General features: G+C 42.4%; 1 protein-coding gene across 2 annotated transcripts in view; it reads left to right on the top strand.

The window, feature by feature from the left end:
• Window positions 1-24,702, top strand: part of LOC127620958 (tetratricopeptide repeat protein 39A-like) — a 53,364-nt gene that overhangs the window by 13,248 nt on the left and 15,414 nt on the right. For both annotated transcript variants that reach the window (XM_052094337.1, XM_052094338.1), the window contains 5 exons: window positions 7,120-7,224; window positions 14,424-14,555; window positions 17,324-17,367; window positions 17,631-17,698; window positions 17,791-17,855. In XM_052094337.1, the coding sequence (XP_051950297.1) occupies window positions 7,120-7,224; window positions 14,424-14,555; window positions 17,324-17,367; window positions 17,631-17,698; window positions 17,791-17,855 (414 nt within the window). The remainder of the gene's footprint in view (window positions 1-7,119; window positions 7,225-14,423; window positions 14,556-17,323; window positions 17,368-17,630; window positions 17,699-17,790; window positions 17,856-24,702) is intronic.

Genomic DNA, 24,702 nt, shown 5'->3' on the forward strand with positions numbered 1-24,702 from the left:
ATCACAACTCTTTAGCATCACAAACTCAGTAGCTTCACCATGAGACTCTTGTGCCAGACATCTCTCTCTCTGCTGGTGTCGTGGCTGCTTATATTCCACTCTCCCCATGCTCACTGGAATTAGAAACATGTGTTCGCGTCCTTACTGCTTTCTCTCTCTTTCCAGACGGACGCTCAACGCCTAGCTTCGCCTCCCCTACCAGAGCATCGCACATTTCAAATCTTTTTTGCAGAACCCATCCGCGCATATTCCCTTTAGTATATTTCTGAATTCAGGCCAATTAGTCCCCAAATTCAGCTGATGGGTGAGGTGGGAACTAACCACGGCCTACACTCTGTTTTGTTCTCTGAAATTTGATCACTAGGGACACCACGGTGTACTTGTGAAAATCCCCATGCACTCACTTCACCCTCACCCTTTTGGTTGTGCCAAAAGCCTCGTGATGAACCAAGCGTTGGTGGACAGTGGTTTTATTGCAACCGTGCAATGTTTGGTGAGTACCCCCCTTGACTCTTACCGGTATCTGGTACGCTCCGGCCCGATTGGGGTTAGCCTGCGGAGTGTCAGGGTCCCGGACCACCATCCCCAGCTCCATCACAGGTCATTGATCCCGGAAGTGTTCCTGATCCCCGCATCTCCAGCAGACCGGCCCAGGTGCCATGCCCGCACCTGCGTCGGCGGTCACCTCCACCTGAGGGGGAGAGCGGCGGGGTACTATAGAAGCTTGGGGGGTGGTGCAACCCCCCGCACACGGGGTACTGGCTTCGGTGGCAGGACTCCTCACCTCCATGGGGCAGGAACGGGCTCTGGGGAGAGAGCAGAGCAAGAGAAAAGGGGGGAGGGGGAAGAGAATGGTGGAAAACATAGGGGGAGGGGAGAGAGAGTGGGAGGGCTCTTCCGTCCTCGGATACGTCGCCATATGGTCCTCCACCAATTGGACAGCCTCCTCCAGTGACGCCGGGCGGTGGCACTTGACCCATTCCGCCATTCCTGGTGGTAGCCGAAGGACTAGCTGCTCCAGTACCACTTGATCGATCACTCCCTCGATGTCCCAATCCCCTGCCAGCAGCCATCTCCAGCAAGCATCTCTGAGCCGTTAAGCGAAGGTGAATGGTCGGCCAGTCCTCTCCAACTTGATTGTTCCAAGGTTTTGGCTTCAGACTGAGAGGAGGAGGACGACACTGGGACAGGATGTTTGAGGATCTCAGGTGAGCTATTAATCACAAACTTCGGGAAAACACACTCACAACAGGCACAGTAACTTCTTCAGCTTCACAAACTCTTTAGCATCTCAGGATCCTAGTCACAGCCTCTTAATCATCACAAAGTCTTGATCACAATTCTTTAGCATCACAAACTCAGTAGCTTCAATGTGAGACTCTCGTGCCAGACACTCTCTCTCTCTTTGCTGGTGGTGTGGCCTCTTATATGACGCTCTCCCCATGCTCACTGGAATTAAAGACAGGTGTTCGACATAATCTAGCTCAGGTGTAAGCACCCTTACTGCTTTCTCTCTCTGGAGGGATGCTCGACCACTCCCCCCGCTGCCACACCAAATAACATGATTCCTCAGCTCGAGCTTCGCCCTGGTTTGTGATGTTGGCAACAGGGCAGTGAATGCAGATTGATTTTGGTCTCTGACTGAGTTGATAATCCTGGCTTGCACTGGTCTGATAGTAGAAAAGCGGCTATTGTTATGTGAATGTTTTTACTTCTTGGTGTCTATTCGACCTGCACAACCCCTATCAGTAGCACCACAGCAAAAGTTAAATCGTGTCTGATGGGGTATGGCGCTTGTCAGTAATTCAGCAGAATGGGATTGATTTCAAGGTACATGAACATTCGGAAGCAGCATGTCGATTTTCTATGTGACCATGTTGAGAGGTCAGTGTGTGACATTTAGATCCTCTGGCTGTCCATTTTTGCAGTCAGATTTCACCAAATTTGAAGTTTGGTATGTAGCGGAAAACATAATTTTTGGCTTGAGCTTCCGTTTCCAGTCTCATGCGTTTGGATGTGAATTAATAGAAAAGAATGGAGCACAAAGTCTTGTGTGATTGCACTTTAAGGGATTTTTCCTCTCATTTTATTGCACAGCCGACAAAAATCAAGTCTGATCACTTAGCAAAATTGCACTCCTTTCCTCAACTAGCCACACATTTTGAGGTTTTCGAGTCAATTCAAACTGCAGGTGCTGACGTTCCAGAAACTACAGTACATAGCTTACATACAGGGCACGTTTTATCACTTACAGTGCTGATGATGTTCAATGTACATCCCTGTTCGAAAAGTAAAGCCATATCAGTTACCAACACTATATATATATATATATATATATATATATATATATATATATATATATATATATATATATATTTTTTTTATTACATTAGAACACAAGATAACCCTATTGACTCCCATCTTTTGTTTAACATATACCACCCTGTTAAAAACTTGCAGATTATGATTCAGTGCTGTGGGTGTTTTAAACATTTTTTAGCAGGAAGCCATACTCCATTAGCTGCAAGAGTAAGGAGACAACAGCATGCAAGTCATCTGCCAGTCATTACCATGCCAATGAGGTGGAAAGACCCCATAGCTTCTCCTTCTATAGGTCCGACAGTAGCCTAAGCCATACAATGCTTGTCCAAGCAGATAACATAAAGAGCAGCTCTGTATGGCCAGTTGTTTGGAATGCAAAGATGTGCTGTTCATTAGTCACACTTATTCATTTAATTTGTCTCAACAGAGAAGGGCTAGAGCCACAGTCCTATTGCACTCTCTCAATTCTCAGTTCATTTGTCCACATGCAAAAAAAAAGTTAATAAATGGAAGTTTTCAGCAGAATGCTTCAGAGAGGAAGAACTGTATGCAAGTGCTCATTGGGGATAATTAGATTAGGTGGTGTGCTGCAATCTCAACTGGGAAAGGCAGCGGTCAGGACCATTGGGATCAAATTATTGGATCAAAGTGTTGTTTGCAACCTTGAAATGAATTGGTCTTTTAGTGTAATTATAACAATGGACAATTTGGACTTATGAACGTATGGTAAACATTTATAAAAACAAATGTATCTGTTTGCATTTATTTGTTTAAATATGTCCCAAACAGAGGATATGGGCTCATCTGACTTAACAATTTTAGGCAAGGCAAGTTTATTTATGTAGCACATTTAATACACAATGGCAATTCAAAGTGCTTTTACAAGAAAATACAAGATATATACAAAATAGTAAAATATTTGTAATTAATCACATGCTTTAACGTGTTAATTAAACGTTAAATGTTAAAAAATTGCGGCCAGAGATACTACACAGATCGACACACTTGGCATTATCATGGCAGTCATGTTCTCAGTGCACAGAGGGTGACATCAGTCTCACTGCTCTTGTATCTAAATAGAGAGGCTCTGGGGGGATTCTCTGCAGCAGAGAGCTGTGACTTCACACTAGCACGAAACGGGATGATTGGAGGCAGTGTGAACTTTTCTGCAGACTCTCAGAGAGACCTGCTGTGTGAGCTTGAGCTTCCTGTCCAGACATCATACCTGATCATTAGTCCCATGAGCTAGATCACAAGCTGTTTTTTCCTCAGAGAAGAAACAATGTTCAGAACATGTTCAGTAGTTACTAAATGTGTTTTTATATTTGATATTTGTACTTTAAAATGTCAAATAAATTCTGAGATGCTTGTCAAGATGCATTGCAGCAGGTTTGACATCATTACCACCAAACGCCTTTAGTGTGTCTCACAACCAAATGCAACTCAACAAGTTTGAATATATGCAACAGCAAATTAGATTTGAAAGCTCTTGTGAATATGACCATTATTCAGTGAATAATCATTTAAAATGTATTGTTCCTTACAGAAATCTATCATATGGCTTAGGGCTGCACAATTAATTGAAAAACTGATTACGATTACGGCTGCCTCGATTTTGTAATCGTGAAAACTGACGATTACAGCATTCAATTTAAGTCTGCTCGTGTTGCTCCAATGGTTTCTATTTACAACGTGTTTTTGCAGTAGTTCAGTATTCTTACCAATCACTAACATACCCGTTGACCAATGAAACTGCAATCGCCAATCAGAGCCGCTTAAATTAAATCCTATCAGTAATGACAACTGATCCTAATGCGCAGGTCTGAATGCCCAGATGCTCACTTTATGTCCTAGCTCTGTTTGTGCTGACACACGAAAATTAATACTGAAGAAATATCACCTGACACTTGAAAAGAAGCTGTAGAACAAGAGCGAAAAGCACTTTGGAATTATTTTGGATTGTTTGCATTTTGGTAAGGATGCCCCCTGGCCGCCTCCCTAGGGAGGTGTTTCAGGCACGTCCAGCTGGGAGGAGGCCTCGGGGAAGACCCAGGACTAGGTGGAGAGATTACATCTCCACACTGGCCTGGGAACGCCTCGGGGTCGCCCAGTCAGAGCTGGTTAATGTGGCTCGGGATAGGGAAGTTTGGGGCCCCCTGCTGGAGCAGCTGCCCCCGCGACCCGACTTCGGATAAGCGGTTGAAGATGGATGGATGGATGGATGTTTGCATTTTTCACTGCTCGCTTTGTACATAGATGTTAAATACACTGCAAATGAGCAACACGACAAAACTAAAATGCTCCCGAGAGTTTGTCACGTTGCTCAATTTCTGTGTACAATTTATTAAAAAGATTTTGTTTTGTCTTGTTTTAGAATGTTTTAGAAAGTTTTTTTTGTATAGCGCTTTTCACAACACAAATCCTTTCAAAGCAGCTTTACAGAAGTTTGTGCATTAACAGAAAATGAAACTGTAATATCTATAATGTGTCATGGTTTTATATGTTTTTGTTCATATCTTTTATTTTGGTAAAATAGTTCCATGCCATGTTTGTCCGTTTCATTGTCATGTGAACTTGTCATGTGTTTCTCATGTTCTTGTGTCTTGTCCCCATTGGTTCATTGTTTCATTAGCTTGTTAGCAGTCTCGTTATCTTGTTTAGATTTCTGTGTATTCATTGGTTATCATTGTCATGTGTTCTCCCAAGTCCAAGTATTTAGCCCTCATGTTTGCCATTGTTCATTGTCGAGTATTGTGGAAGTATCGTTGTTTTTGTGTAGCATGTCATGTCATTCAGGTTTATGTTTGTTCTCACATTTGGATTAATGTTTGGGATATTCTTCATGTAAATAAATTCATCGTCTCTTCATCTACCAGTTGCCAGCCTCGTTATATAATGTCATAGAGTCATCATTGTGTAGTTTGATAAATTATGATTGTGAATCATGTTTAAAAATAAGTAATTAAATAATAATTGTATTTATAACCCCAGTGAGCAAGCCGAAGGCAACTGTTGCAAGGAACACAAAACTCCATAAGATGTTGGTTAATGGAGAAAAATAACCTTGGGAGAAACCAGACTCATTGTGGGTGCCAGTTCTCTTCTGGATAACATCATGATTAAAATGCCAATATTACTTATGTATAGTGCAAGTCATGGTTTAAAATTATTAAACTAAGTAAGTGTTAAGGGTCAGTGTTTAAACAAAGATTATTTAATGAACTGTAAGATTATTGACTAAAGTCTTTGAAGTCCATCCTTAATTAACTGCATAAGTTCACATAGATGCAATTGTCCTTTGTTAGTTGGCTGATGAAGGGTTTTGTTGGCAATTAATTGATAGTCTATGTGTTCAATTTCAAGAGTGTAGTCCATCATTAGTCCGAGGTGATGTAGTAGATCGGTTAGGTGAATCGCAGTTCAACCTGGCCGGTAATTTCGGTGAGGTCAATAATAAATTCAGGGTTCAGGCAATGGCATATGAAGTATCCCATGTCTTATGTTTGGAGTTGGCATCAGATCATCCTCTGAAGTCCATCGTAATAGACTGAAGTGATGTTTGGCTGGCTCCAGCTGCTATTAGTCATCATCACCAAGCGAGTCCAACACAAAGCAGGAATGGAGCTTGATCCAGCCAATTCTCGTGACCTCAGTATAGGACTCCCGAGGTTGAGACAGGGAAACAAATAGAATAATATTAGCATAGATGCCATTCAATTTATTGCATTTACAGGCCAATGAGAATTTGATTTGTGCAAAATAGCAATAAAGTAATTCAGCTTAACTGTTTTAAGTTTGTTTTGGAGTTGCAGCCAACATAAAGAATATGGCATGAACAGCAAATACCAGGAATCACCGTCATTGACTGCATCTGCTGAAATAAGACATATTTGCCACGCAGCTGTTATTAGTAGATTTAAAATTTTCACGAATTGCACAAACTCCGATTGCAAATGACTGTTTTTAATTTCCAAAGTGCAACCACTGAGGCCAAAAATTATCTAATGATGATCGTACATAAACAAGATCACCATTGAAGATCTAATGGGATGAATGGTCCCCTGTCTCGCCACCAAAGGGCTTACTGAACGTATTAAGTAACTTGGTCAATTTAAATCAGCTGTTAATAAGTTTGAAAATTGAATATGCCATATTATTTACTGTATGTGGACTAATAATTTTAGTAGTAATTTAGCAATATTTTATTTTATACCATAGATATCCATTTAAAATAAGTTTTATTTACCCAAACATGAACAAAGTTATTACAATATTTAATGCTTAAAAGATGCTTAAAAGTAACTGGATTGCAGCTTTCATATCCACCATTGAAATCTGCTACTTTGCTTACTTTATGACGTCACTGTAATTTAATATTTTAATCAACATTAATAATCGCGATTACAATATCAAGGTCAATTATCAACAATTATGGTTTTTGCTATATATAGAAGACTTGAAATAAAGTGCACAAGACATATGGACCACTTTTTGTGCTTTTATGATACTTTGCCATTTTTGGAGCTTTGCAGTGTCTGGTCACTATATGCTTTTGTTGTATGGAAAGACACTAATAATTATTACATATAAATAATGATGCTCTGTTATATGTTTACTTAATTGGTTTTGATGAGTGTCCCTTATGCTTATGAAAAGAAACGTGTCATTTTGGTGTTTATCACATTTAGACCAATGCATTGCAGAATAGTGTTTATTTATGATCACCATTTTCTTCGTCTCCCTCTCTATCTCTTTCAAATCATCTGTCCCTCTTTGTATTTATGTGATGTTTGTTAGGTCGGAGAAATCTGACCTGTCAGTGGCTCTTCAAGACTGCATGGCAGCACTGGATCTGTTCCTGCAAAATGAATTTGACGAGGCTCTGACAAGACTTAAGAGCAGGTAAGACTGCGTGTATATATGAGTCTATATACTGCTTGACCTGTTGTGTTTTAATGTTTTTGTGTAAGCTGTAATGATTACAGTGCTGGGAGAGTTTCTAGGCTGGGATCATTCATGCAAGCACTTAAATATATACACAATAAGGCTCTATTAGGTGCACCTTTTGTGTGTATGAGTATTAGGCAGAGAATCACTGTTTTTAAATCTTTAAGTTTACATTTTTTGAGTAACAGTGATTAGTGGAGTTTGTTAAAGCAAGCCTAATTTGTTTGAAACCCCTAACCCTACAGTATTATATCTGGCTTGTAATTCGTCCTGCATAAATTATACCTTATTAAGGTGAGGTTTATTATTGGAGTTTTATCACTTTAAAATCCCATAGACTTAGATTGATGTGATTTATTACACTGAAGGAGGGAACAGTTAGCGACCACATAGAAATGCCCTAGCAACGACCCAGAGCATCCTAGCAACCACATAGCAATGTGCTGAAAAACATTGCATCACATTTTCTTAAAATGTAAAAATCTAATTACACTTGTTATCTTTGTTAGTTTGTATGTGGGTGTGGGTGTGTGTGTGTGCATTTTTATAGTTTGTTTTAAAATTTTGAGCGGTTGAACCTTTGTGTTGAAGCTGTGTTTTGTGTTGTTTAGTATAATGAGGTGTAGAGATTACAGAACTAGTTGAGGTGTTATGTAAGTCTGGACAGTCTGGACTTTTTGCCCTGAATCACAATGAGACTTCTATTGTTGGTGCCTTCCCTCTTAAAAGTAGTGTGTTTGTGTGTTGCAAATGTGTTACATAATCTACATGTACAGTGCATCCGGAAAGTATTAAGAGCGCTTCACTTTTTCCACATTTTGTTATGTTACAGCCTTATTCCAAAATGGATTAAACTCATTATTTTCTTCAAAATTCTACAAACAATACCCCATAATGACAACATGACAACATTCACAGCCTTTGTTCAATACTTTGTTGAAACACTTTTGGCACCAATTACAGCCTCAAGTCTTTTTGCGTATGATGCTACAAGCTTGGCACACCTATTTTTGGGCAGTTTCTCCCATTCTTCTTTGCAGGACCTCTCAAGCTCCATCAGGTTGGATGGGGAGTGTCAGTGCACAGCCATTTTCAGATCTCTCCAGAGATTTTCAATCGGGTTCAAGTCCGGGCTCTGGCTGGGCCACTCAAGGACATTCACAGAGTTGTCCCGTAGCCACTGCTTTGTTATCTTTGCTGTGTGCTTAGGGTCATTGTCCTGTTGAAAGATTAACCTTTGCCCCAATCTGATGTCCAGAGCATTCTGGAGCAGGTTTTCATCAAGGATGTCTCTGTACTTTGCTGTATTCATCTTTCCCTCCATCCTGACTAGTCTCCCAGTTCCTGCCGCTGAAAAACATCCTCACAGCATGATGCTTCCACCACCATGCTTCACTGTAGGGATGGTATTGGCCAGGTGATGAGCGGTGCCTGGTTTTCTCCTGACATGACACTTGCCATGCAGGCCAAAGAGTTGAATCTTTTGTTTCTCATGGTCTGAGAGTCCTTCAGGTGCCTTTTGGCAAACTCCAGGGAGGCTGTCATGTGCCTTTTACTGAGGAGTTGCTTCTGTCTGGCCACTCTACCATACAGGCCTGATTGGTGGAGTGCTGCAGAGATGGTTGTTCTTCTGGAAGCTTCTCTTCTCTCCAAAGAGAAACGTTAAGCTCTGTCAGAGTGACCATCGGGTTCTTGGTCACCACCCTGACTAAGGCCCTTCTCCCCCGATGGCTCAGTTTGGCCGGGTGGCCAGCTCTAAGAAGAGTCCTGGTGGTTCCAAACTTCTTCCATTTATGGATGATAGAGGCCACTGTGCTCATTGTGACCTTCAATGCTGCAGAAATGTTTCTGTACTCTTCCCCAGATCTGTGCCTCGATGCAATCCTGTCTCGGAGGTCTACAGACAATTCCTTGGACTTCATGGTTTGGTTTGTGCTCTGACATGCACTGTTAACTGTGGGACCTTATATAGACAGGTGTGTGCCTTTCCAAATCATGTCCAATCAACTGAATTTTCAATCAAGTTTTAGAAATATCTCAAGGATGATCAGTGGAAACAGGATGCACCTGAGCTCAATTTTGAGTGTCATGGCAAAGGCTGTGAATACTTACGTACATGTGATTATTTTTTTTTTCATTATTTATTTTTCATAAATTTGCAAAGATTTCAAACAAACTTCTTTCACGTTGTCATTATGGGGTATTTTTTGTAGAATTTTGAGGAAAATAATTCATTTAATCCATTTTGGAATATGGCTGTAACATAACAAAATGTGGAAAAAGTGAAGCGCTGTGAATACTTTCCGGATGCACTGTGCATGTATTTATTAACAATTATTGGGTGTCTCTCAGGAAAATCTCACACAACCTAAAGCCTATGAAATTAGTTCAGCTCTCTTGAGATTTACTTGTACACCTTTTCTTGTTCTCACACCACACCCTGTTTCATGCGCACTGTATGCTGTCTTAAAGCATCTCACATTTCTGTCTTCATTACTCGAAGCTATGCATGGGTGTGTATCTCTATATAAAATATATAATTATTCATCCCATTTTGTAATTTTCAGAAATAGGCCTTCATGCAACTTATTGTGTTCTGTAAGGGGCCATTCTTACCGAAGGCATCCTTGCATTTAAAAAGCTAAATGGAGTGAAACAAAACCGAACGCAGGTGTCTCAAGACACATTTTTAAAAGTTATTTTTAACTTGATATTGTGTCTAAACATTGCGCTTCTGAAAAAAATAGCGACGTGCACCGCATTACCAAAGACGTCTATCTAAGACATGTTTACTTAGAAAAATGTGTTCAGTGTGAATGGCTCCTAACTCTATTACACTGGCTGTAAAAAATTGGACAAAAGTAACAAGTTCCAAGTACCCAGCCAAAGGGAACATTAACCCATTAAGTTCTGAGAGTGATTTAAAAATGTTTCGGTGGTATACCCAAAATTAAAAGCTTATAAAAACAAGGAGGGTCAAGTGTTGGTATCATTGTAAAGAAAACTTAGCCTAAGAAACTACTGAAAAATCACACAAAAATGTTTGCCAAAAATTAACTTTTTTCTTATTTTTCTGAATTGACATTATATATCTGAAACAATTCAAGGATGGCAAAGGAGGAAGCTGGGACATTTATCTTACAACTTAAAAGACAATATCACATACACTGCTTCCCCGCAGTCACACGCACACACACACACACACACACACACACACACACACACACACACACGGCTTCATACATCTCTCTCTCTCTCCTTCAGTGGTCTGGATCGCCCTTTAAATCATTTTCCGCTCTCGCTTCAAACAAAAAACAGCTGTTAGAGGTGATTTCCCTGGTTCCCAAGGTGCCAACTCTTACCGCACTCACTCTGTCGGCCATGCTCTCCACAGACGTCGCTCGGCCACCCCACCATCACCACAATATCTCTGGTTGTAAATAAGTTGGATCCAAAAAACTGATTTTGTTTTGTTTCCAATCATGTCAACTGTATCTGAGAACTATCTGAGAAGAATTTTGTGTTGATCCAACAAAGCAATTAAAAGTTATAGCATTACAAACATGTATCATAATGTCCAAAAATGTCTCCATGTGTCCAAAAGCTTCTCCAAACAAACAAAAAATAATAATTGTACAAAAGAACTAATTACACATGCAAATTACTAAATGTTTGCATAGCATCAGACATGATTTTAGTAATGAGATTTCACAGAATGAGTGCCTTTTGACTCAATGAGTCTGCATCATTTAGTCTGTGTCATTTACTTGGCCTCATCTCCTGGTGGCCATATGTAACATTGTGCTTTGTGTGAATTATCTAATGATCTATGCATCTGATTACCTTGTGCATGTGCTCGTTTTAAAGAAAATCATCTCCTCTATGAGACATATATTTAGCTATTACTCTTGTTTTCTGTAAGTAAAACAAATATGCTGGTTGTATACTACTTTATGAGAGCTTTCCAACAACATATGACCAGCCATGGCCTGTGCATTTTAAGTCTAAGCCTTCAGTGCGATTTATGCAATTAAGAAATCACAGTTTCACAATGAATAAGACACCATATGCCAACGTATCATACATTACCTTGCAGTCAACTAATAATACCAATTGACATTCTAAAAACATGTCCACACACAATAGCCATAACCAAGGAGGTCTAATACCAAGAAAAAGCTCATTAACAATATTTGCGCTAAAAATTTAGCTTGCAATACATTTTGTTTCATCAGGGTACACTTTTCAAAACTTGATCCGACACTGAATGCTCAAGCCTAATTTATACTTCGAAAACTCTTAATGTTACCATAACAATGCAAAAAGCACTTACCAATTTACTTGGTGAAAATCAGTCCGCCTGTCATGTTTAATTAATCAATTGCACGATCATGCAGAACATCTTAGGTTTTTAAATCCATAATGATCTCTTTCTTAATTGCGATAACAGCAGTGATGACAGCCGACTCGTCAGCATCTCACGCTCTTCGCTTTCAAATTACGTACATCACTTAAAGCTTGACTGCGTCACTCAAGGCCAGCTAGAAGGCCTGGACTGGGGCACATCCTAAAACCACACCCACATGAACAAATAAATTAATCTGATTGGTTTAAGAATCTGACAATCTGACATTAGATGCCTATTCACTTACACTATTGAGGGATTCTGTGGATATTCTGAAGGCCTGATGGGGCGGAGCTAAGGAGCATGGCTTCGGGCATGCGAATTGTGAAACAGTTGTCATACTTTGCTTGTAAGCATCGAGGAATAAATTCTGATTGGATACATTTTTTGTTTTTTGCTATTCATTTGTAGGTTAATTAGGAGTGGAAAATGATTGAAAATACATAGGCAAAAAGGTCAATGTTAAGGAAAGGATGAAAAAATATTTATTTATTAGGCATGTTACACCAGCAGAGAAGGCTTCGCTGGCCCTGAGCAATCGCCACTGCATATGCATGCCTATGTGATGAGTTTGATATTTTTACTGATTGCAATCATATGTACAGTGCATTCTTTTAATATAAATGACCAAAACGGAACACTTCTGATTCGTCTGCAAATTTCAATTGGTCATAATATCTGCATGCATTGGAAAGTAGAGCTTCTAAGCTTTCAAACGATTCCTATTTTGTGTTATTTATTTTTCTCGCTGGCCCGTCCAAGCTTAAAGGATTAATCACCATAATGGTGACTTGAGACTATATATTTAATTCTGAATACATTGTTTTATTATAAAAAAGAAATAAATAAAAGCTAAAAAATACTGTTTACATTTATTTGCATACAATCTGTATTTTATTATTTGTTTTCCAGTAAAAATATCTAAACATTCTTAAAAGATGATACATTTACATGAGGAGCACAATTGCACAAGTTATCAAAGAAATCTAACAAATTTAGTGAGACTTAAAACAAGAAAAACTATTTGCCAATGGTGTAAGAAACAAACATTTCTTTTCTCTTTAATTACTTTGATCTTATCCCATTGGCAAATAGCTTTTACTATTAAAAGCTTATGTAAGAAAAAGATTTGTTTACAGTCTAAAGCATTTCTGTTAAAAGTTTGATAGTCAGCTTGAATAGCTGGCCAGATATCAGCATAAAACATGAATGAACAATTTAAACTTATTCCTATAAGGATCATGCATAAGCATAGAAAAGCCAATCAAGAAGGCATTGATTTGAAGGAGTTATCTAAAGACAGTCAATCACAGATCTGTTTACTAAATCTTGCTAACCTCACTGTCTGAACTTGCGAATAGTGATATCACAGTTTTGTGATTTAGATAATGGGTTTGTTTTAGTCGCTTCCCACCCCATTCCAGCCAGCAGGGCACGGCCGCCACAGGCGTGGAGCTAATGTTAGAAATACATGTAAGAGGAAGAGAAAACAGCAAATTAAACAGACAGAGATAAAGAGAAAGAAAGAAATGCTTGACTCAAAAACAAAACCCCCATGTCTGTGCAGGTACACTTTTTGAAAACAGTAGAGAGTATCAGAGAAGATCTTCTGATAATTGACCTGTGTCAGACCAGCAGGATGTCTGATTTGACTTTGACATGATAATAAATGATTACGCAATGGTCAGGAGTTCGGGCCAATGTTTGTGATTAACATAAAAGTAGCGGAGGGAAAGTTTTCAGTTAATAATTGATTACATTTCTCTCTGTTCCTCTCACAAAGCTTTTGAATGGGTTCAGAAGACTTAGAATATAGCTCACAAGTCTTATAGACTACTTCTTATGTCCTTTTGTGTCTCACTGAAGAAAGAAAGCCGTAGGGGTTTGGAAAGACATGAGGGTAGTTAAATGATAGAAAATAAATAAATAATTTTTGGTGAAATAGGAGTTGGCAAAAAATAAATGATGATAGCATCTTGCAAGTCAGCCCATTCTTATACAAATAATAATCCAGTTCCATGACAAAGCAAGTACGCCTTCATATGAAAAGTTGATTTGCAGGTTTGTGTGGTATGCCCTTGGTTTGCATTGTGTGTTGTCGTTGTTTTCCAATAGTTAAATATTTTTAATGGTTAGAAGATGTTGAATATGAGAAGCAAATATGCCACATTCCTGTACACTTGTCACTAACATTATTCCAGTTCCATTCATGCAGTTGAGAGAGTACTAAACCTGTTTAGCCAGACCTCTCTCAACTAGGAATGTTGGACCAGTAGTGTCACATTCTACACAGAAAAAAATTCAAGACACTAAAATGGAAAATGTAAGTTGGTGCATTCTATTTTGTGAGTAAAATCAAAGTGGCTGAAAAGTTACAACATGCGTAAAATTGACTATAAATAACAGATATTGTGATGAGTCCAATGGATGGAAAAAAATATTTTAATAATGGAATATATGACCGTTCACATTACAAAGACAAAATGTCAAGAATACTGTGTTATTGACATTTGACAGCTTGTTTGACACTGACTAAAAGTTAAAGTATTACAGTGATTGTTTATCATATTGGTATTTCTGTGACTGTTTTAGTATTATTATATATTGTCATTCTGTTTTTGCAATTGTCAGTCTACCAAAAACCTTCCTGTTCAGGTGTCATTCATCTCTTACCATCACTGAGTCACACCACCTTCTACTTTGTTCTATATATAGACAATGCATTGTCTTCCTTTGTGTTGTTTGGCAGGAATAAAGAAAGCATGTATCATGCACTCACATATGCCACCATACTGGAAATGCAGGCCATGATGACCTTCAACCCGGAGGATATCTTGGCAGCAGGAAACACCATGAAAGAGGCACAGGCTGTGTGTCAACGGTTTGTTTTACATATATGATTATTTATGATATTTACAGTATATAATGTGGCCCCAAAAAGTGTTGACTCTTAAGCCACACCTACAAATTTCTGATTGTCATTGCATTAGATTAAAAAAAAAAATATATATATATAGAGCACAAACCATTTTGTTTTTCAAACAAAACTTTTCATAAGAATTATTTTTCAATTTTTTATATGCAGTACTTTGTAAAAGTTTTAGGCACTTATGAAAAATGCTGCATAGTGAGGATGTCTTCATAAATAGTTTTGGGGTTTGTGGGGGCCATGACATCAGTTGCAGGGCTCCCTGTTCTTCTTTTCGTTAAAGTCATGTTTGTGAGTCTAACATTTATATTCCCTATTGACACACTAAAGCTAAAGATATAAATAACCATCTTAAGACAAATGTTTTTGTGAAACATCTTATGTGCCTAAGACCTTTGCACAGTACTGTATATTTTTCTAAATTAAGACAGAGTATTGGGAGACTTTCTGGTTGTCAAACGTCCATACCCAATGTGATAAACTGACTTCATATTTGCTGTAAAAATCACCTTGAGACCAGTTAGTTGTAAGTAATTTTAAAAAGGCTAAATAGGAAAGCATTTAGCCTTGTTTGTTTGCAGATGCTTCTTACTTTGATATTTTGTCTCTTAATGCAGTGAAATTCATAAATGTTTAAGTGTGAATTAAGTGTCAAAATACTTTTTGGGCAACTGTATATGAATGGTAATGTAAAGCAGGTTAGTGTCTGCGTAGGGCTTGTATTCTATTTCAGTGCCAGACACTACTATTAGCACATACACACTATTTTCAGGTTCTTATTTATTATGTCATGCTGGTATTGGTGATGTAATCCGAATGCTGCTGGTCTCCGTCTGTCACTGCTTCCCAGATGGCAGAGGAATTTCACATGCCTACGGCACACTGAAAAAAATGTGCTGTATGCTTGTGTTTCCAGGCAACACACAGATACTGCCACATCATCCAACCCTGTAGCAATAGAATGCCACTGCCAGCTGATCCCATACACAAACACACACAGGCACAATCATAGCTGCTACTACCTTTCATACATCAATTACTCTGTCTTGTCCTAATAATAGCAGCCACGTATGCAGTGCTGTAAACCAGTTTTGTTGTAATATGTGATCCATACACCTCTCTACGTAGATCCCATTTAGTTGTAATGTAGAATTCAGTAAGGAATAAAGATCTGTGTTATCAGGTATTTAGAATACTACTGTTGTTGTTTGGACTTACTAGAGGGTTCATATCCCCTAAATGCATCTTTTTGGCCAAAGTAACAGTGGTTTTATTCATTTTCATTTAAATAAATTGGTAACAGTTTACAATAAGGTTCCATTGGTTAATGCATTGGGTATCATGAACAAACAATGATAATATATATTTTTTTACATCATTTATTAATCTTTTTCAATGTTAGTTAATAAAAATACTATTGTACATTGTTAGTTCATAGTGCATTATCTAATGATAACAAATACAACTTTTGATTTTAAAAATGTATTATTATTCAATTAAATTAACATTAAGATTAATAAATGCTTGAAGGTGCACTCAGTTATTTATTTATTTATTAAAAGAAATTAAGTTTGTCATTTTGAAATGTATGTATAAAATCACCAGTCATATCAGTAACCTTATAACATTTATGCATTTGGCAGAGGCTTTTATCCAAAGCGAATTACAGAGCCCTTATTGCAGGGACAATCCCCCTGGAGCAACCTGGAGTTAAGTGCCTTGCTCAAGGACACAATGGTGATGGCTGTGGGGCTCGAACCAGCGTCCTTCTGATTACCAGATTACCAGTTATGTGCTTAGACCACTACACCACCACTCTCCATTATAAAAGCCATGGAGAGGATACGCACAGGGGGGCTACCATGTTAAAATCACATGACCCGCCGAACACTACACGCTTAATCTCATTTAACCACACTGTAATTTGACACTTTCACTCCTGGATTAAATTAATCATGGCTGACTGTGAATAGTGATTTTCTACAATGGCATTGGTAACTAAAAACCAATACGTTTAAATGATGCTGCATCACACCGCTAGGTGGCATTGTAAGTCCAAGACTTCATATTAAAAAATGTACAGATTGCATCCTTAAGTATTGTTCATTGTTAGCTCTTGTTAAATAATATTAACAAATGCAACCTTATTGTAATCTGTTACCAATAAAGCTAAGTAAGCTTCATCCACTTCAGAATCCAGGCAAAGACATATTTTAATTAACAATTTGTATGTGATATTTGGGGCCTTTTGCCAATTTATATTGATAAACATTAGATTGGGGACCGAAAAGACTGCATTTAAATGTAGTTATAATGTACAAAACTTTGCAGTGTATATGTGTATTAATCCCCCTGCATTTATCTGCTTGTCTGACAATTAAACAGAAGCCAAACTGAATAAGAATAATTAATGTTTGTCCCTCTGAGGGGAGTAAGTTTTTACTTGCATAGACAGAATCCAGACAGCCATTATGTCTTCTTTAGTTCCAAATGCTCTATTTATGTGGCCTGAGGGAGACAATGAATCAAGCTGTGTTTTTTTTTTTTTTTTCGGGTTGAGAGTAAGTTTGTCTGCTGAATTGGGACTAGCTTTCATGGGGTAGGACTGTAACAGAGTCCTGGTACTTGTGTGCCAACAGTGTGTGTGTGTTATCAAGTAACCTGTACTAATGGGTTATTGTTTTAGTACAGGACTAATGAGTCTGTGTTTGTCATTACAGATACCGCAAAAAGTCTTCTTTCAACAGTAAAAACGCCACAGAAGGTGTGTCTATGTACATATTTCATCAAATGATGCCTTGAAAATAAGTGTGCACTGACAATTAAGTCACAATTAAGTATTTGAGATATGACTATACTTTGAGAGATTATGCTAGTTATTTATGGATTCTTGCTATAGTGATATGGTTTATGCCATCGCTTGATGGTGACATATCATACAGCTGTTTTTTTAAGAGGCCTTGTGACATGCTCCACCATGCAATATCAATAGATACACTGAAACCATAATGTTTGTGTCCTCCCCAGAGGAGCTCCATGCTGAAGTGTGCTATGCCGAATGCCTCCTCCAGAGGGCAGCACTTACTTTCCTTCAGGTAGGTTCCAGGGGTCTTCTTGACCTTAGATGCCCTTTCACTGCTGTGGTCTGAATGCCTAAATGTTTCCTCCTTCATATCTGCTTTTGCAGGATGAAAATATGATCAGCTTTATGAAGGGAGGGATAAAAGTGAGGAACAGCTATCAGATATACAAGTAAGATATACTGCTGTTTGTACTCTTCACCTTTTGATGCGGATGAGCTTTTATAGATGTTGCACCTCAATATTTTTTATGATTGAGCAAAGAAACATGTTGCTTAGAATGTACCTAAACTAATGCAATCCATTTTCAAAAGCATGTACACTGGTGGCCAAAAGTTTGAATAATGTAGAGATTTTGCTGTTTCAGAAGGAAATTGGTACTTTAATTCACCAAAGAGGCATTCAACTGATCACAAATATAGTCATGACATTACTGATGTAAAAAAACAGCACCATCACTATTTTAAAAAAGTAAAAATTTTTATCAAATCTAAACAGGCCCCATTTCCAGCAGCATCACTCCAACACCTTGTCCTTGAGTAATCATGCTAAATTGCTAATTTGATACTTGAAAATCTATTGCCATTATATCAAATACTGCTGATGTCACTGCCTGTTCAAGTTACGAACACCGATGAGGGCGTCTCTCTCCCTGGCCTCCGGAGATCGCACTCACCCGAGTACTAATTGCCCTGATTGTTCCCAGCTGTTTCTCATTACCTCTGTCTATTTTAATCGTGCCTGTGAATTCCTTCCTTGCGAAGTCTTGTTAGCCCCGGCCACATTTCTGAGCGTGTTTACTTCTAGTCTAGATTATTCAGTGTACCTACCTAGCCTGTTTTCCCCCCAAACCTTCGTAGTTTGCCACCTGCCTAGTATATCTCTGCCTGTTTACCGACCTCGATATCTCGCTGCCTGCCCTGACCCTCTGCCTGTTCAAGTTATGAGTCTGCCTGTCCTTCTTGTGTTGTTTGCTCTGCCTAATAAATGCATATGGATCCCAACCAGCCTGAGTCTGCATTACAGAAGGCTTCGCCGCCTATCGATCCAGCGATAATTGCCCGCATGTCGGAGGAACTCTCTACCCAAGCGAACCAATTGGCCACCCAACAACACCAGCTCGGGCGGCTCACAGCGGCCATAGAGGAGATCGTGCGCACCTTCCAGGCGGCGCACCAACCCCCACCGGTACCTGCTCCCGTGCCCGCAGCCGCTGCACCGCCCGCAGCCGAGGCATCTCCGCCCAGCCCAGCGTCCGCCAGCCCGCGCCTGGCGCTTCCAGAGAAATTCGAAGGCACGCCCTCAAAATGCAGGGGCTTCATCATGCAGTGCTCGATTTTTCTTACGCAACAACCGGCGCTGTACCCAACCGACGAAAGTAAGATCTTGTTTGTCAACTCAGTGCTTACTGGCCGAGCGCTCGACTGGGCAACAGCGGTCTGGACCAACCAGGGGTTCGCACAGTTTTCGTTTGACTCATTCATGCAAAACCTGATTGATGTGTTCGACCACCCCGAGAGCGGTAAGCACGCCGGAGAGCAGCTGTTGGCTCTCCGTCAGGGAACGCGCACAGCAGCGGATTACGCCCTTGCTTTCCGTACTCTCGCCACTCAAACTGGCTGGCCCCAATCCCCCCTGAAACTCCTCTTCCGGCAGGGGCTAAATACGGACCTCCAGTCGGAGCTGGCCTGCCGCGATGAGGGGGTTTCCCTCGATCAGTTCGTCTCTCTGGCCATCCGTGTGGATAACCTCATCCGCTCCAGACGACTGGGCAGGCTCACCTTGCAGCCTGCCTCGGGACCCCAGCAGCCCTTAACCTCAGAACCCATGCAAGTCGATCGAGCCCACCTGACCCAGGAGGAGAGAGCGCGCCGCCTGTCCAACCGGCTATGCCTGTACTGCGGTCTAGCCGGACACATTCGCGCCACTTGCCCGACATGACCACCCAAACCTCAGGCCCCCGGGGTGAGTTTACTGCTCTCTTCTACTCTATCCAGGGGCTGTCTAGAAGTGCCCGTTAAGTTCAGAAACTCATCATTCAGTGCGAGTACTCAAGCCATGATAGATTCCGGTGCAGCGGGTAACTTTATTGACGAAGGGTTTTGCAAACAACATGACATTCCCCTAACGCCTTGTCTTCCTCCATTAACAGTGGCGGCGCTAGACAGCCGCCCCTTGGGCACCGGTCGTGTGACCTACACCACCACCGACGTCCTCCTGCAGGTGGGTGTTCTGCACACTGAGACCGTGCGCCTAAACGTCGTCACTTCCCCCCACCATCCAGTAGTCCTTGGCTACCCCTGGCTCCGGCTCCACGACCCACGACTCTCCTGGTGCTCCAAATCATGCAGTGGGGGACGGAATGCTCGACCAGATGCCTTCGGACCGTGGTGCCCCCCACCTTGGGGGCAACTAGGGTTCAGAGGGACCCCGATGTTGCCTCACAGATACCCTGCGAATACGTCGACCTGAGCGAGGCCTTCAGCAGGGCCAAGGCGTCCCTTCTTCCGCCCCACTGGCCGAATGACTGCGCCATTGAACTGAAACCTGGCACCGCACCTCCTCGAGGTCGGATTTTCCCCCTGTCCAAGCCCGAGTCCCAGGCCATGAAGTCCTACATCGAGGAGGAGCTGACCAAGGGATTCATCCGGCCTTCCACTTCCCCGGCGGCAGCCGGATTCTTCTTCGTGGGTAAGAAGGACGGCACTCTCCGCCCTTGTATTGATTACCGGGGCCTGAACGACGTCATGGTCAAGTTCCGGTAGCCCCTGCCCCTAGTGCCCGCGGCCCTGGAACAGCTAAGAACCGCCAGGATCTACACTAAGCTGGACCTAAGGAGTGCCTACAACCTAATTCGCATCCGGGAGGGGGACGAGTGGAAGACCGCCTTTTCCACCACCAGCGGCCACTACGAATATCTGGTTATGCCGTTCGGATTGTCAAACAGCCCGTCTGTGTTCCAGTCCTTCGTCAATGACGTGTTCAGGGACATGCTCAACCGGTGCCTAGTAGTCTACATTGACGACATCTTGGTCTACTCCGACTCGATCGAGGAGCACGTCAGTCACGTCAGAACGGTGCTCAAGCGCCTAATCCAGCACCAGCTCTACGCCAAGGCCAAGAAGTGCGAGTTTCACCTGAGGTCGGTAGCCTTCCTGGGGTATGTGATTAGCCCCGAGGGGGTGGCCATGGACGACGAGAAGGTACGGGCCGTCCGGGAGTGGCCCCAACCCACCACGGTGAAGGAGCTCCAATGCTTTCTGGGCTTTGCCAACTTTTACCGTAGGTTCATTAGGAACTTCAGCGTTGTCGCCTCTCCGCTCATCGCCATGATAAAAGGAGGGAGAATTAAACTCCACTGGTCCACCGAAGCCCTCCAGGCTCTAGCCCATCTCAAGGAACGATTCACCACCGCACCCATCCTGCATCACCCCAACCCGGACCTCCCCTTCGTAGTTGAGGTGGATGCCTCCAACACCGGCATAGGAGCCGTGCTCTCCCAGCGCCAGGGCGACCCTCCTAAACTGTTTCCCTGTGCCTTCTACTCCCGTAAGCTCACCGCCACCGAACAGAATTACGATGTCGGCAACTGCGAGCTTTTGGCCATCAAGGCCGCCCTGGAGGAGTGGCGACACTGGCTGGAGGGGGCCAGACACCTGTTCCAGGTACTTACTGACCACCGCAATCTCGAGTACCTCCGCTCAGCCAAGCGCCTGAACCCCAGGCAAGCCAGATGGGCCTTATTCTTCACCCGATTCGACTTTACCATTACCTACCTCCCAGGGTCCAAGAACACCAAGGCCGACTCGCTCTCCCGACAGTACGAAGTCGAACCCCTGAAACCCATGGCCGAGCCCATCGTGCCCCTCACGCTCATCCTAGCCCCCGTCCAGTGGGACATAATGGTCGACATCACCCAGGCCAATGCCACCGCTCCGCCACCTCCCGAGTGTCCACCTGACCGGACATTCGTGCCCCTTACCCTCCGAGAAAGAATACTCCACTGGGTACATGACGCTCCGCACTCCGGTCACCCTGGCATCACGGCCACCACGCGCCTTCTGAGTAACCGCTTTTGGTGGGGGACACTTCCCACGGACACCGCTGACTTCGTCAACTTGGCAAAAGTCCCGAAACAGCCACCGGCCGGACTTCTCCTACCCCTGCCGACACCCCGGCACCCCTGGTCCCACATAGCAGTGGACTTTGTTACCGACTTACCCAATTCCCGAGGTAACACAACCATACTCACGGTCGTGGACCGTTTCTCTAAGGCATGTCGCCTCATCCCGCTGCCCAAGCTGCCCACCGCCCTGGAGACCGCCGAACACCTCTTTCAGTATGTGTTCCGTCTCTACGGACTACCGGAGGACATCGTCTCGGATCGGGGGCCCCAGTTCACCTCCAGGGTTTGGAAAGCCTTCATCCGCCTCCTAAACGTGAACCTCAGTCTCTCGTCAGGGTACCATCCCCAATCCAATGGCCAGGCAGAGCATCTCAACCAGGAAATCACCAGGTTTCTACGCACCTACTGCCATCAAAACCAATCGGACTGGAGCCGGTTCCTCCCATGGGCGGAATACGCCCAGAATTCCCTGCTCAAGCCTTCCACCAACCTGACCCTCTTCCAATGCGTCCTGGGGTATCAGCCCCCACACTTCCCCTGGTCCAGCGAGCCCACGGAGGTTCCCGCGGTGAACGACTGGGCCCAACGCAGTGAGGCAGTATGGGACCAGGCCCACGTGCACCTACAATGGGCCATGAACCGCTCCAAGGTCCAGGCGGACCGTCACCGTCGACCCGGCCCTGACTACGCTCCGGGCAAATGGGTTTGGCTATCCACCCGAGACCTCCGCCTCCGCCTACCCTGCAAGAAACTAAGCCCAAGGTACGTAGGACCTTTTAAAATCCTCAGAAAGATAAATCCAGTCACCGTTCATTTACAACTCCCCACTGATTACCGTATTTCTCCTACCTTCCATGTCTCCCTGCTCAAACCGGCCGACCCCCCGAGGGCCGACGAGGAGGAAACCCACGGTCCCCCTCCCTTGATTGTAGGCGGCGAGGAAGCATTCCAGGTGCGAGGGCTGCTTAACTCCAGGCGGCACCGAGGGCATATCCAGTACCTGGTAGACTGGGAGGGGTACGGCCCGGAGGAAAGATCTTGGGTGGACGCGGAGGACATCCTCGACCCCAACCTCGTCACCGAGTTCCACTGAGTCAACCCGGGGAGACCGGCCCCCCCGACCCCGGGGAAGACCTCGGCGCAGGTCGCGTCCTCACGTCAGGAGCCGCTCGCAGGGGGGGGGGGGCGGGGGGCTCTGTCACGAACACCGATGAGGGCGTCTCTCTCCCTGGCCTCCGGAGAGCACACTCGCCCGAGTACTAATTGCCCTGATTGTTCCCAGCTGTTTCTCATTACCTCTGTCTATTTTAACCGTGCCTGTGAATTCCTTCCTCGCGAAGTCTTGTTAGCCCCGGCCACATTTCTGAGCGTGTTTACTTCTAGTCTAGATTATTCAGTGTACCTACCTAGCCTGTTTTCCCCCCGACCTTCGTAGTTTGCCGCCTGCCTAGTATATCTCTGCCTGTTTACTGACCTCGATATCTCGCTGCCTGCCCTGACCCTCTGCCTGTTCAAGTTACGAGTCTGCCTGTCCTTCTTGTGTTGTTTGCTCTGCTTAATAAACGCATATGGATCCCAACCAGCCTGAGTCTGCATTACAGCTGAAAGCTAGTTGGTTCGTTAAATGAAGCTTAAGGACAATATTAGGTCAAAAATGGCAAAAAGCTTTCTCTAGAAACTCATCAGTCTAGAAACTCATCAGTCAAAAAACTGAAGATTTCATACAAAGGTGAACACTACAGTCTTCAAAGACAAAGGACAACTGGCTCTAAAAAGGACAGAAAGAGATGTGGAAGGCCAGATGTACAACTAAACAAGATGATAAGTACTACAGAGTCTCTAGTTTGAGAAATAGATGCCTCACATGTCTTCAGCTGACAGCTTCATTGATTTCTACCCGCTCCACACCAGTTTCATATGCAACAGTAAAGAGAAGACTCAGGGGTGCAGGCCTAATGGGAAGAATTGCAAAGAAAAAGCCACTTTTGAAAAACAAAAAGAAAAGGTTAGAGTGGGCAAAGAAACACAGACATTGGACAACAGATAATTGGAAAAGAGTTTTATGGATCTTAAACCCATTGAGCTTTTGTGGGCTGAATTAGCAGTCTAATTCAGCTAGACTGTAAGGTGTGTGTGAGAATTGCCCGACAAGACAGCCACATCTATGGCAAGTGCTACAGAAAGTGTGAGGTGAAATGTCATCTGAGGCCAAGGATCTGCAAAGCTGTCATTGCTGCACGTGGAGGATTTTTGAAGTAGTTTAAATTCAAACTGTATTAGTAATTTTTCACGTTATTAATGTCCTGACTATATATTGTGATCAGTTGAATGCCACTTTGGTGAATAAATGTACCAATTTATTTCCATACGAGCAAAATCTGCACATTATTCCAAACTTTTGGCTGCCAGTTTATAAAAACAACAAGCTTTACAAAAGCCTTGTACATTTGTGTTTGCACAGTGTCTACACTGTTAAAAGTGCTAACCTGCAGTTGCTAACCCAAAGAGCTATGTCTGGCTAATCTCACCCATAAAGTTAGTTTTGTTGGTGTAAAAAAATTCACAATATATTAAGTAAAAACCATTAAATCTGACTTGTGAGGATAGAAATGGTTCATAAATGGGCCAAAATACTCCCTAGTGTAAATCTAACTGTAAAAACATGTATTTTCAGATAACCTAAAATGTGCATCATTTGGTAAGACCTAAATGAATTGGTTTTATTCAAGTCAAAAATATGATTTAATATGACTGGTTTACCCAAATCTGTCACAATATAGTAAAAACCAACTTGTGAGGTTAATAAATGTGAAAATGCTTAAAATGCATAAGCATTAATGTATGTCTAACTGTTAAAAATATCTTGTTGGTAGCCTTAAAATGTGCTTCATTG

The sequence above is a fragment of the Xyrauchen texanus genome, chromosome 27 (assembly GCF_025860055.1).
Source record: "Xyrauchen texanus isolate HMW12.3.18 chromosome 27, RBS_HiC_50CHRs, whole genome shotgun sequence".
Lineage (NCBI taxonomy): Eukaryota > Metazoa > Chordata > Actinopteri > Cypriniformes > Catostomidae > Xyrauchen > Xyrauchen texanus.